Source organism: Littorina saxatilis, linkage group LG1 (genome assembly GCF_037325665.1).
Source record: "Littorina saxatilis isolate snail1 linkage group LG1, US_GU_Lsax_2.0, whole genome shotgun sequence".
In the NCBI taxonomy this organism is placed as follows: domain Eukaryota; kingdom Metazoa; phylum Mollusca; class Gastropoda; order Littorinimorpha; family Littorinidae; genus Littorina; species Littorina saxatilis.
Genome location: NC_090245.1, coordinates 18,763,947 through 18,778,620, shown reverse-complemented (window position 1 = coordinate 18,778,620; position 14,674 = coordinate 18,763,947). Strand labels below are relative to the sequence as shown.

Sequence of the window (14,674 nt, the reverse complement as noted above, 5' to 3'; positions counted from 1 at the left end):
ACGTACGTACATGTAACAGTTATGAGAATGAGGGGATGGTTGTGAATACAATGCCTCAGCATTCCCTCAATAGGTTCCGGCAGAGGGCATATGCACAATACTGGCACCCCTACACGGGGATATACATGGACACAGTTAATCCATATTATTATCATTATTTTTGAAAACCCTGACTGACATTTTATGATTTTATATTTTCATTTTATCTTTTCATTCTATACAATGAAAACAACTCCAGAATCTCAATTGTTTTTTCTGTTTTGTTTTTTTGTTTTTTAGCAGAAAACACACACACAAAGTGTATGAACAAAGACATTGCTACAAACACACAAATGGCTGACATGGGACTCACCATCTCAATGACATCCACATCAGCAGCAATACGCAGCTGGTACAGATACATCTCTAAGTCCTTCTTCATGGTGATACTGTTGTCTTCCATTTCTGATTCACAGTTCAGGAAAAATACTGACACTATGCTTGGCAACGCTTAGTAAACATCTCAAAGACATACAGAAAAACAGGCACAAAGACATAGACACTATGCATTTATGCCAATATCTAAAAACTTCTGTTGGCCAGATTTTTATTCATTTATTTTTTTTTTGCAAACAAAATTTGATTCCCCCTAAAACTATTAATAAATCATCTTGTAATTCAATCAAGTTTGCGTTTTAATGAAACAGATCCTGTGATTGGTCAGAATGCCCCAACTCATTAAAAATTACCGGTCATTAATTGTCGATAACCACTCGCTAAAAAATCCATTAACAACCTGCTGGCGAGGCGCATTGATACAGCCTCAACTAGTCTCGGTTAGCTTTGAGGGTCATTTTACAAGTAGGAAATATGAAGGCCAACGAAATACCGAGACCATAAGGTGTGTGAAGTGATGACGTTGAATACGCGACGTAAGTTGATGCATGAATTCTTCCGGACTACCTCAGTCAATTCCAAAGATCGCTTCTGTGATGAAAAGAATTTGTTTTAGAGTTTTCTGTCCAGAAACCCGTCAAAAAAGAAGGGAAAATGTGTGTGAAAGAAAACAAAACAGGAGCAGAGTGATACGATAGGAATACAGAGACATATTTCTAGGGACTTGACCCTTGCAGATAGGTGGACTGAAAGTAGTGTGTGAACAGAACAGAACCAATTCTCTCTGTTTACAACCGCAAGAAAGAGATCGTCGTCAGATTGAATTACAATAACATTAACATGCTTCCATTTGAAACTTCCCGGTCTTCATCGTGGATTGACGCCCTCCCAAAGTCTAATTGAAGCCCGACGGAGCGAATCCCCGATGAAGACCTCGAAGTTTCAAATGGAAGCATGTTAATGTGTAAATAACAATTAAAACTAATATTTCAACAACAACAAAACACCATAGATGACAAACTTTTGTTAGATACAAAAAAAAGAACATTCAATTTGAACATTGACAAAAGAGGAGCTACGACCTGAACCAAGGGAAGTAACTGCGTCACGTCAACCTTTGTGCAATATTACCTCCCCTGCCAACCGGCTCACCAATTGTTGCACTTTTCTTTATAGAAAGAGCATGTTTTCTGTTATAAAGCCATTCCCGCTCTTCTTGTCTCCGGAAGTTTTAATCCTTTGTTCCCCTTTTTCCTTGTGGGTGCAAGTTTCAGAAAAGGATACGAGCCACAGTGAAGATGCGCAGCTTGCAGTGTTTCCATGGTTTCTCTCTGGTCAGCAGGAAGGGAAGCAACATCAGCAAACCTCCATCATGTCAAGACGGTCAAGGATTCAATGCTCACAATATCATGTGAATAGTAATGTTTTGCGCATTAACTCAAGATGTAAAATACAAATAATAGCTCATTCAGAGGAGTTGAACGTAACCATGCAGTGGAAGGAAGAGAGAGAGAGAGAGAGAGAGAGAGAGAGAGAGAGAGAGAGAGAGAGAGAGAGAGAGAGAGAGAGAGAGAGAGAGAGAGAGAGAGAGAGAGAAAATTGAATATATTTAACAAGGGGAGAGAGAGAGAGAGAGAGAGAGAGAGAGAGAGAGAGAGAGAGAGAGAGAGAGAGAGAGAGAGAGAGAGAGAGAGGGAGAGAGAGAGAGAGATAGAGAGAGAGAGAGAAAGAGAGAGAGAGAGTGAGAGAGTGAGAGAGACACCCATTGCACACCGGTACGACCGAACTAAGGTAACGTTAAATTACTGTTGTGCAGCGGGTTGAAAGAATACCATATACCTCGGAGATATACCTTCACTCGGTCTCAACGACGTCACGTGACATGTTATATGGTGGAAGAGAATGCTGTCGCTTATTTTCCTTTTGAGGATGAGGGTTTAACATGGATCGGGAACTTACAGGACAACCGCGGCTGTGCTTGCAAGTTTGGATAGTTCTTTCCGTGACTGAGCATCGTTTCAGTCTTACCGAACTGAGGGTGGAAAATAAGCGACAGCATTCTCTTCCACCATATAACATGTCACGTAACGTCGTTGAGACCGAGTGAAGGTATATCTCCGAGGTATAGGGTATTCTTTTAACCCGCTGCACAACAGTAATTTATTGATACCTTAGTTCGGTCGTACCGGTGTGTAATACTAAGAGAGAGAGAGAGAGAGAGAGAGAGAGAGAGAGAGAGAGAGAGAAAGAGAGAGGGAGAGAGAGAGAGAGAGAGAGAGAGAGAGAGAGAGACAGAGACAGACAGACAGACAAACAGAAAAAGAGAAAAGGAAAGAACAAAGATTCTTGAACAACTAAACAGGGCGACAGAATAAGTAATGGTTTGCTTTTTTTACATCAAGCTCTTGTTCCCAAAAGGGGACTACTTTTAAAGTGAGAGAAAAAAAAATAACTGAAAAAATATAAAAGAATACTTGAGAAGTATCCAGATGTAGCCTCATGTGAGTTTCAGCATCACACTGAAAGAATCTCAAAAAAGTGTACCCTTCTTTCAATATGTGACGTCACTTTCCATGGGGTAAAAACTAGAATATGCCAATAGTTGAATACTTTAACCCTTTCGCTGCCAATCAAAACTTCCTGACTGCCAGGGAATATTGGAGTTCGGGGTGTAATAATTCACAACAAATTCTAGCTCCAAACTGGCAGTAGGTAGGAAAGTAAAACCTATGTTATTTTTAAAGGAAATTCAACCAAGAATCTGTTTTTAGTATCTAATCATGGAAATAATGCACAAGTGCAGGACGGGTATACCCGTCCTAAGGCAGTCAAGGGGTTAATGATAAATGATAAGTAATAAATCTCATTCCTCCCCTTGTCTATGTGATGTAATGTAATGTAAAGCCTATACATGTAAAAAAAAATAATTTAAAAAAACCTCCAAAAAAGAGAATTAAAAAAAAAAATCCCCCCCAAAAATCTCATTGCTGCTACTTGTCACTTAGCAGATACTAAGAACAGGAAAACTGTGTTGACCTGCAGTAATATACTCTCATGATGTGACTGCTATCTTTTGGTATTTCAGAAACCAAAAACCTGTCTGGCTAAAACATAACATGCACAAAGGATATGCACAATCCACCAGACGTCAATGGTTCCCTTCATCTTGGTGTCAACGTCAGGGTACATGTTGATTCCTTTAGTCACTAGCAATGCCAACCCTGCAGAGCTCACGTTGCGTATAGTTTCTGAAACAACAACGTAGGAATGAATAACAAATCTAGCGCTCAAGGATAGTGCAGGAGAAACTCAAACTGTGGTATTTTTATCATTGGTTAATATGTTAATAACGCCTTTTTCTGAAATGAAAGTTTCTAATGTCCATGAGCTTGCATTTAATCCCCTAATGTCCTTGGCTTAGACGTCACACACATTTTCTTAAAGGCAAGGACGTAACATCCATTTCTCTTTTTCTCTCTGCCACACACATACATGCATGCAATCACACGCGCACACACACATGTATGCACGCACACACAAACACGCACACACACATGCATGCACACACACACACAACCGAACACATGCACACACACAACCGCGCACACACACACACAGACACGCACACACACACGTACACACACACAAACACACACACGTACACGCACAAATCTGCAGCACTAACCAAGGAAAACCTTGCAGCTGCGTTCATCGTCGCTGTGTCTCCAGCCATAAGGCCAGCCCATCACCACAAACACGCACACACAAACACGCACACACACATGCATGCACACACACACACACACAGACGTACACGCACAAATCTGCAGCACTAACCAAGGAAAACCTTGTAGCTGCGTTCATCGTCGCTGTGTCTCCAGCCATAAGGCCAGCCCATCACCACAGTGTTGTGTCGCAGTCCGCCAAGCCCTGCATTCTGGATGCTGCACAAAGTATCAGCCAAGAATAGTGAACTTTCAGAAGAATAATGACAGTCATTCTTTACTTGTCATTCTGAAGAAATCAGCGACTGTCTGAAAAACAATGGATTACGAATTTACCAAAACTGGTTGCTGTTGTGTTTTCTTTTTGTTTTGATGTTTGTTTGTTTGTTTGTTTGCGGCTTAACGCCCAGCCGACCACGAAGGGCCATATCAGGGCGGTGCTGCTTTGACATATAACGTGCGCCACACACAAGACAGAAGTCGCAGCACAGGCTTCATGTCTCACCCAGTCACATTATTCTGACACCGGACCAACCAGTCCTAGCACTAACCCCATTATGCCAGACGCCAGGCGGAGCAGCCACTAGATTGCCAATTTTAAAGTCTTAGGTATGACCCGGCCGGGGTTCGAACCCACGACCTCCCGATCACGGGGCGGATGCCTTACCACTAGGCCAACCGTGCCGGTTTTGTTTTGATGAATAATGACACTGCTTATTTGTTTTGATGAATAATGACAGTGTATATTACTACAATCACAAAGGGAAAACACAACCACACATTTGAAGGAATGGGACAGACTGATATATGTGACCCTCCACCACGAAATGAGTCGCATGTCACCTTTGCATGATTTTCATATTTTTACATTTTCATAAAGAGTTTTTTATGCTCTATCCAGTGGTGAAACCCGTTTTAGAAAAGAGCGAAAACTGTTTGAGTTATAAGCCTGTGACTAAGGTGACCCTCACGCTGTTACCATACACTCTCCGGACTTATATCAAGCCTTGCGCAGAACCGCGCGAGGTGACATGCGACTCATTTCGTGGTGGAGGGTCACATATGGATGGGTAAAGGGCTGGATGGATGGACAGACTTACAGTGCGCAGATGCCCTCTGTCACATTGGTAGACACACTGACGTCAGAGAATCCCTTCACGTTCACCTCCTTCATCAGCTTGCTCAGTGTCTGTGTTCAACAAACAAGAGACAATGTATCGCTTGAACATTGGATTTCCCTTCTTTGAGCCATGTGACGTCAGAGGCTGACAAAACTTCATATTTAGGCGGCCAGCCGAGACTACAAAATACAAATAACGTATAATATACACTCACTGAATTCATCACTTTGCATTTTCAAATTAAACACCTTAATACCACATCAGCCTGTCTGTTTGTGTACTTATGTCATCTGAGGGCCAAATCCAATACATGTAAGCGCTGAACTTTTGAAATTCAATGCAAATCTAACTGGCTAGTCGCCTTCTTGTAGTATTTTTTTGTTTTTTGTTGCAATATTTCAGTAGTTCTAATCTTACTGGCTCGGAATTTCACATTTAATAATTTCATTGTTGAATGTTGCACTGGGACAAAAATACCAGTTAAAACAATCACTGCTACTATGCAATTTCGGGGCGGGGATATAGCTCAGTTGGTAGCGCGCTGGATTTGTATTCAGTTGGCCGCTGTCAGCGCGAGTTCGATCCCAGGTTCGGCGGAAATTTATTTCACAGAGTCAACTTTGTGTGCAGACTCTCTTCGGTGTCCGAACCACCCCCCGTGTATACTACATTGGGTGTGCACGTTAAAGATCCCACGATTGACAAAAGGGTCTTTCCTGGCAAAATTGCTTAGGCACAGTTAATAATTGTCTACCATACCCGTGTGACTTGGAATAAGGCCGTGAAAGGTAAATATGCGCCGACATGGCTGCAATCTACTGGCCGTATAAAATTTCATCTCACACGGCATCACTGCAGAGCGCCTAGAACTGTACCCACGGAATATGCGCGATATAAGCCTCATTGATTGATTGATTGAATTTCCTTCGAAAACATAAAACATTCCTTCTAAATATTAATTCAAAAAAAAATACAGAAAAACAACAGACCTGTTTGGCTGCCTGAGAATCAGCAAAACGCTCGGAGAACTTGCCTTCCAGCACACTGTACATCAGCGTCAACCCTTTGCCTGCACACAGTTCAAGGCAGTCAGGTTGTTAGCGAGAATTGGTATTAATGGACGAAGAAATGTATAGTTTTACAACAATGTATGTGCGCACATTTTTTAACAGAGGGATTGAAGACCACATACAAAATTTAACACATATTCTATTTACTGGGGGATTAAAAAAAACACCTTAAGTTTACCTTGTTATGCATGAAATGTGCACATGAAACTGTTTTGAAAAGCTTTAATCCATGAAGATGAACATCTAAACCTCAGAACCAACAATTCAGATCAAACTGTTCAATAAAATCCAATTCAATTATGTACAAAATGTTCTTTAAAATTAGGTTCAGTCCTTGAAACTGCTTAATAACATTCAGTTTAGACAACAACAGGGCTGAGGTGCTTGAAGCTTTTGTTTGTTTGTTTGTTTGTTTAAAGCCCAGCCGACCACGAAGGGCCATATCAGGGCGGTGCTGCTTTGACATATAACGTGCGCCACACACAAGACAGAAGTCGCAGCACAGGTACAAAACCTTACCAGCCTTCAACTGATTGGCAAACTCCACCATCTTGGGGTACTTGGGCTGCAGATTCTCATCTAACTTCATCAGCACCAGCAGCTGTGGTCTAACAAACAAAACAAAAAGAAATCAACAAATTAAATTTCCTGGCTGTATCAATTGTAGTAGAGAGAAGAAAAGTGCGGCCTGCATATCAAACATTGATTTTAAACAAAACTGCTGATCCGTGAAGCAGATATGTGCATAATACAATTAAATACACACAGACAACTACAGCCATTACCCATAAACAGAGCATCCATTCAGAATGCTGAAACCGCCACAGCAAGATTCTCTATGATCAACATATTTTCTCTTTAAAATATTCATGCTGCATATGTCTTTTTATTCATTAAGTTTATAAATTTAACTCCTTTTTCAGGCTTTCTTGATCCTTTTAAGATGAAATTTCCTTAAGTTTTGGAAGCTTTCAAAAGAGAAGGACTACTTCATAGGATATGTTTCTCTGTTTATCAATAGCAACAAAAACAATTACCTCCAGTTCTTGGTGTGAGGGGGACCCTCTTGCAGACGTAGCAGCGAATAGCGAGCAGCAGACATGGCCAGACCACGGATTCCATCTCCCCACTCTTGCTCAGCTCTGAACAGTCATAGGCAAAGGTTTTGATTTCAACAGAAAAAAGTTGAGGTATAGAAGTTAACTTAAAATAAAAACTTTGTTCATATATGTCTGCAAATAAACACAGCAAACAAAGATCACAATTATGAAAGTCACAAATGTTGTATTCTTCCTAGCTTTCTTTCTTTATTTGGTGTTTAACGTCGTTTTTAACCACGAAGGTTATATCGCGACGGGGAAAGGGGGGGGAGATGGGATAGAGCCACTTGTCAATTGTTTCTTGTTCACAAAAGCACTAATCAAAAATTTGCTCCAGGGGCTTGCAACGCACGTAGTACAATATATTACCTTACTGGGAGAATGCAAGTTTCCAGAACAAAGGACTTAACATTTCTTACATACTGCTTGACTAAAATCTTTACAAAAATTGACTATATTCTATACAAGAAACACTTAACAAGGGTAAAAGGATAAACAGAATCCGTTAGTCACCTCTTACGACATGCTGGGGAGCATTGGGTAAATTCTTCCCCCTAACCCGCAGGGGGTTTCTTCCTAGCTGATCTCCCCGCCGACATCAAGCTGCCACAAAGCTCTTCTTGTCTCTCTTTTCCTCTATTTCCAGCTGCATCATTTATACATACAACAGGATTCTGCAGCATGCAATATATTTCCAAAGCTAGATCTTCTACTATTCGCAACTCAAAGAACAGACTATATAACTCATTATAAAGTTCGACATACATATCATCGCTGTCATTCACAAACCTCGTATTTCAATTTTTGAGGTTTTGGAACTAAAACAATAGTAAGCTCCTTTATTATGTTCCCCGTGTGGTGATAAAAGCACATAGCTCCAACTGATTTTTAAAGTGAAGAAAAGTTCTTGAGAAGAAAACTTGTATCTTCATTTCTTTGAAGTCGGCGGCAAAAAAAACCACGCTCAAATTAAACTTACAAGGTTTGTGAATTACAGCAACGATATGAGGGAACACGCTTTACTAGACAAACAAGATGTGCGGTTGTGTTACTGACCCCTTGTACTCAATGTACTTGTAAATGCAGAAAGCGATGGCAATGGCGGCCAGGGCGTAGTACCAGCTGGAGATGAACATGAGTGTGATGCACAGTGCCAAGCCCACCAGTGATAACGTCCTGCACACAAGCACAGATCATTTTACGCTTATCTCCCTTTGTTTCTCACATCTTTAAACAGTGCTCTGCCTCATGTGATTAAGATTCTCAAGAGATGACATTTTATACATGGACAATTGTACAACCTTTAGCAGCATAAGTTTGGATGGCTGAAATTATTTTCAACGGTTAGAAAGTTTAGGTGACAGAGTCTGACAACATCCTTTATGTAGAAATAATCTTTTTATCCTTTTTCTCTTCAGAATGTTGTCAGAAGCAAACCATGCATGTACAGAAAAAAAATCTAAATTTCACAGCTATACTTTCCCCTTCCCCTGAAAAGTTCTCCAACATGAAGTTCACGCGCGCGTGTGCGTGCGTGCGTGCATATGTGTGTGTGTGTGAATGTGTGTGTGTGCATGCTCTTCCAAGCAATAAGTTGAGCAATACCCTGTACAACTCTCACCAGTGATAGAATATGAATCGTGGTCTCCAGTTGGGTGTGCGGAGCAGAGTCTGGAGGGCGCATGCCATGTTGACAAAACCGTAGCACATCAAAAAGAACCTGAAACACAACAAAGCCATGTCGGAAACAGGACTTAAACAGACTTCTGCATGCTCATCAGACAGTTTTCTATTCGCATATCAATGGCAACCATATAGCACTTTTGACAGACTGTGCTAACATTTTCATTGTTGAGGATAAATGTTGTTTGTTAATTTAAATGCTTGTTATTCTCTCTGGTGCCAGCTGAGACTGATTCCACATAACTATCACTAAGTGTTCAAGTCTTTCTTTGGAGTGATTACTTCCCTTTTTTACATTTAGTCAAGTTATGACTAAATGTTTTAACATCGAGGGGGGAATCGAGACGAGGGTCGTGGTGTATGTGTGTGTGTATGTGTGTGTGTGTGTGTGTGCGTGCGTGTAGAGCGATTCAGACCAAACTACTGGACCGATCTTTATGAAATTTGACATGAAAATTCCTGGGTATAATATCCCCATACGTTTTTTTCATTTTTTTGATAAATGTCTTTGATGACGTCATATCCGGCTTTTCGTGAAAGTTGAGGCGGCACTGTCACGCCCTCATTTTTCAACCAAATTTGTTGAAATTTTGGTCAAGTATTGTTCGACGAAGCCCGGACTTTAGTATTGCATTTCAGCGTGGTGGCTTAAAAATTAATTAATGACTTTGGTCATTAAAAATCTGAAAATTGTAAAAAAAATATTTCTTTTATAAAACGATCCAAATCTACGTTCATCTTATTCTCCATCATTTGCTGATTCCAAAAACATATAAATATGTTATATTTGGATTAAAAACAAGCTCTGAAAATTAAATATATAAAAATTATTTTCAAAATTAAATTGTCGAAATCAATTTAAAAACACTTTCATCTTATTCCTTGTTGGTTCCTGATTCCAAAAACATATAGATATGATATGTTTGGATTAAAAACACGCTCAGAAAGTTAAAACGAAGAGAGGTACAGAAAAGCGTGCTATCCTTCTTAGCGCAACTACTACCCCGCTCTTCTTGTCAATTTCACTGCTTTTGCCATGAGCGGTGGACTGACGATGCTACGAGTATACGGTCTTGCTGCGTTGCATTGCGTTCCGTTTCATTCTGTGAGTTCGACAGCTACTTGACTAAATGTTGTATTTTCGCCTTACGCGACTTGTTTTCTAAGATCTTGTCATCAACACTCTGCCTCCCTTGTTTATGATTCTTTTTGTAAAGCGCGGAGAGCATAGATTACTGTGGTTCACGCTATATAAGCTGTCATTATTATTATTACAGTGGTAGCTGCGATGAAAGGACACCCCTGGGACCAGCTAAACGTGTCCCTACATAGCAGGTGGCCTGTCATGACAGGTATACTTTGGTAGATAATAAAGGGACCCCAGAATGTGTCCTTGTAAGGGAGGTATCCTCTCATCAGAGGGGCCCCACATCGCAGGTACCCCTGTATTATTATCATTTCTTGATATTATTCAGATATAGCCCTGTGTGAGCTTGAACATGACACTGAATGGATCTCAAAACGTTCACTCTTTTGTCAGTTAAATGCGATGCCACTTCAACAGAGCTACATTTGGAAAATGCCAGATCAACACAAGTTGGAAGCTTACATGGTGATGATTGGAGCCACGTAGTCCAGGTTGCCAATGGAGATTCCAATGAGTGAGATGAAGCCTGTCATGAGGAGAGCCCTGAACGGCTCGCCCTTCTTTGTTGTGACGGAGAAGAGTCCCAAGAAAGGGATCACACCGTCATGAGCAATGGCCTGCAGGAGTCGTGGAGCACCTGTTCGAAGACAAGTCTTACACTGAAGGCGGATAGATGTCTCAAGTGTGTGTGTGTGTATGTGTGTATGAAGATGAATTATTTTGGTTAAATTTGCTGCTGTTGTTGTTGCTTGTGTGTGTGTGTGTGTGTGTGTGTGTGGGGGGGGTTATGTGCATGCATGCATGCATGCGTGTATGTGTTTGTGTGTGTTTATGTATGTGTTTGTGTGTGTGTATGTGTGTGTGCGTGTGTGAGTGTGTGCGTGTGTGTGCGTGTGTGTGTGTGTCAGTGTGTGTGTGTGTGTGAGTGCATGCAGGTGTTTATGTGTGTGTGTGTTTTTTTTGTCTGTCTGTCTGTGTGCATGTGTGTGTGCATGGAATTTTGGGATGTGTAACACGTACTCATACAACATATACAATAAAACAAAGAAACAAGAAGAAGAAGTCTTGATTATGATTTATATCACACACACAACAGAACTTGATATTATGCTGTTTATCTGCACCATGGAGAATGATTTGGCAGCAATTGCTTCAGTTGCTAATGCTAAAAAGTGCATTCCTATGTGCATGTGTGCTCAGGCATGTGTAAAATATGTCTGTGTGTCCATTTCACCTCAAAAAAGCTCATGACCTTGAATCCAAACAGCAGACTCACCTGTTAAGCTCTGCAAGCCAGCACCCAGGGTGGACAAAAAAGATCCGATCAAAATGACCCATTCGTGTGGCCACGCCAGTTTGCCTATCAGCAGGCTCCCTCCTATACTCTCTCCATACCTGCAAAGTACACATAAATGGTTATTGACAATTGAAATAATAAGTCTGCAATGATACCCTAAGACAGGCACAGTGTCAGTGTTAGGAAACTGGATTTACAGTGAACATAAATCATACTTTTTCCAAGTTCATGGTAATACCTTTTACGTGATATTTAATTTACAGGTGGAAACCATATCTTTAAGGAGGAACAGTGCACACAGCATTTCAGATTCTATAAATATTCATAAATTTAAAGTTTCAAAAGTAAACTTTGATTTAGTTAATATACTTACCAACTCACAAGATAGCAATAACTTCATTTTGTTGCTAAGGTATTGAAGCACTCATCCGTGGTAACACGGGAGGTAACTCTTAAAAACAAACTCTACACCATATAAGGCAGGGTGGTCCATGGTAGTTACCTCCCCTACCGGTGTCCTGCGCTTGCACCGGTGACACTCATTCCGTTCTGAAACACATACCCCTTTAACCACTTGACTGCCTTATGACGGGTATACCCGTCATGCGCTTGTGCAGCCGCAGCGCCTTAGGACGGGTAAACCCGTCTTCTCCGTTCCGGGATTTTCCAGAAATGCTACGTCACTGCTGACACACAAATAGCAGCCAATGGCTTGGTAGGATACCTCATTCTCATGAATAAACATAAATGGTGACGCGGTTTTGCGTCTGAAGGCTATTTTCGGCCTTGGCAACAGGGTAGGGGAGAGAAATCTCGACTCGTCAAAATGGCTAACGGTGACAGTCGACCGGGCCCTAGTAGGGAAAAACAAAGCCGGACTGACGCTACAGGCGGTGCAAATGATTATGGATACTGACAGGGGAAGAGGGAGATCTTCTTTCGGACAATTCGTTGGAAACAGGTAGATGACAGTGATTATAATCCTTTCTTGGAGCAAGCAAAACAGCGACCTGTGTTTGATCCACAGGCACCGGAAGATGCGCCGGACTGATTTTTCAAAAGTTCATATTTAAACATCATTATAAGCCAAACTAATTATTATTTCCATGATTAGACACTAAAAACAGATTCTTGGTTCAATTTCCTTTAAAAATAACATAGGTTTTACTTACCTACCTACTGCCAGTTTGGAGCTAGAATTTTTTGTGAATTATTACACCCCGAACTCCAATATTCCCTGGCAGTCAGGAATGCACATACGCAAGTTTTGATTGGCAGCGAAATGGTTAAACACAATATGCGGGGCAGGTTGGGAGGGAATTCAGTATGTGAGTTGGTAAGTATATTAACTAAATCAAAGTTTACTTTTGAAACTTTAAATTTAATTACATATTCTTACCCAACTCACATAAATAGCAGATTGCTAAATAAGGTGGTGGGGAAATATTCACAGTCAATATCTTGTAAGTACTTGTCTGGCAGCAACTATAGCCGGCAGACCATGTGTACTATAATGGCGGGTACTTGATATATCCCGCAGATAGAAATTCCTGAATACGTCCTTGGAAGGCCAATAAGCTGCATACATAACTTCTGCAAGTCTTCCATACTTGAGTACAGCTAAAGAAGAGGCCCACACTCTGACTTCTAGAGTCCGTGCTGCCTGAAGAGAGAGGACTGACTGCCCCCCCCCCCCCCCCCCCCCCCTCTTTTCTTGCCATCACTTGTAGGCATTCTTCCACAGCAATGAGATCCTTTTCCTTGCAAACGGAAAGTTTCTCCCTGCTATATATAACCATCCTGCCGAATGCTTGCCAAGTCCAGTGTAACCGGAAATGGTACCGTGGGCAGGGCAAAGGGAGTGATCAAGCTCTTGGAATTGGCAGTAAGCCGAAGCTTCCGGTTAGTGTTCAATGAGTGATGAGCCACTCGTCCATGTGACGCGAGCCACGGCAAAGCCGCAGCAGGAGCTTCATCATGCGCTGCCAGCGAAAAAATTGGTGGAACAGAAACATCGTTTGAGAAAAATCTCGCAAGCGAAAAAGCCACCGAGGGAGACTCCAAGAACTTAAAGTTTGAAGATTGTTCCTGAGAAGGCGCAAAATCAGCCAAAGCTGAGAGTGGAGGAACAGCAGATGACGATGCTACAGCTACCCCCTCAGGGAAATAGCGTGTAGTAACCTCTGCTGCTAATGCCAACAAAGATGGCAGCTTAGCCGGAAGTCAAAAAGGGGCATCCCCATCTGCCTCCGAAGTATCGTCTTCCATATCCTCTTCATCCTGTTCCGGAGTATCCCAACGATCATCGAATGGATGGGTGTATTCATGGCGTGTATTCATGGCGATGGTGTGCGTGGTACTGTGATCCGTTCTTCTTCTTCTTCTGCGTTCGATCCAAGGATAATTGCACGGCCATATTATCGTGGAAGCGTAGACAGCCGATTTTCTCCCCACGCCAAGTTGGCTGCTGTCTTCCGTCTTCGGTGGTTGAGGACTGTGATCCGTTAAAGTGCGCTGTCTCGCTCAGTACCGCCGACTTCAGCACTATAGAGGTTTCTGTCGGGGTTACCCCACCCTTAGCTCCTGGTCAGGGACCTTACCTGGGAGCACAGGTAGCAGAGGTTTTAACGCGCCTCTTACCCGCGTGATGAACCCGTATGAGCACATAGGGTATTTACGAGTCAACAGTGCCACCTGTTCACCACCCCGCTCTGATAGGAACACCGCCAGTTGGTTCAGGACAGCTTATTCGTCCGGGCAAGCCCGACTTATATCGCTGCAATCCCTTATATCTAAGGGACGCCCCCTATCTGCCGCCTGGGGACCCGCCGGGTTGGGGATGGTCGCCCCGCCACCTAATTGGAGATAGCCTGACCCCGGATCGAATGGATGGGATCCGGAAATCATCCCCACAGAGGCAACATCGGCCGAAACCGGAAGAGGTTGGGAAAAAACCCCGGAAGATGGAAGTCCTTGACGGGATCCTCCATCGACCTGCCTCATGCCAGCTGAAACACTGGAAGCGGAAGTGGATGCAGCCTGTGCAACAGCAGCGGAAGCCGCAAAAGCGGAACAGGAAGCCGAAGGCTGATGAGTGCCAACCGCAAACACGGAAGTGTTATCAGCGGAAGGCAATATCATCCTGCCACCGGAAGC

The 14,674-nt window shown here is 42.3% G+C and overlaps 1 protein-coding gene across 1 annotated transcript in view; it reads right to left on the bottom strand.

Moving 5' to 3' along the window:
• Positions 1-14,674, bottom strand: part of LOC138963782 (solute carrier family 12 member 4-like) — an 87,924-nt gene that overhangs the window by 11,731 nt on the left and 61,519 nt on the right. The window contains exons 11-22 of the mRNA XM_070335641.1: positions 11,498-11,616; positions 10,684-10,858; positions 9,013-9,111; positions 8,448-8,567; positions 7,329-7,433; positions 6,811-6,899; positions 6,211-6,290; positions 5,201-5,289; positions 4,213-4,319; positions 3,507-3,623; positions 1,660-1,749; positions 353-444 (exon numbers count right to left, since the gene is read on the bottom strand). Of these exons, the coding sequence (XP_070191742.1) occupies positions 353-444; positions 1,660-1,749; positions 3,507-3,623; positions 4,213-4,319; positions 5,201-5,289; positions 6,211-6,290; positions 6,811-6,899; positions 7,329-7,433; positions 8,448-8,567; positions 9,013-9,111; positions 10,684-10,858; positions 11,498-11,616 (1,282 nt within the window). The remainder of the gene's footprint in view (positions 1-352; positions 445-1,659; positions 1,750-3,506; positions 3,624-4,212; positions 4,320-5,200; positions 5,290-6,210; positions 6,291-6,810; positions 6,900-7,328; positions 7,434-8,447; positions 8,568-9,012; positions 9,112-10,683; positions 10,859-11,497; positions 11,617-14,674) is intronic.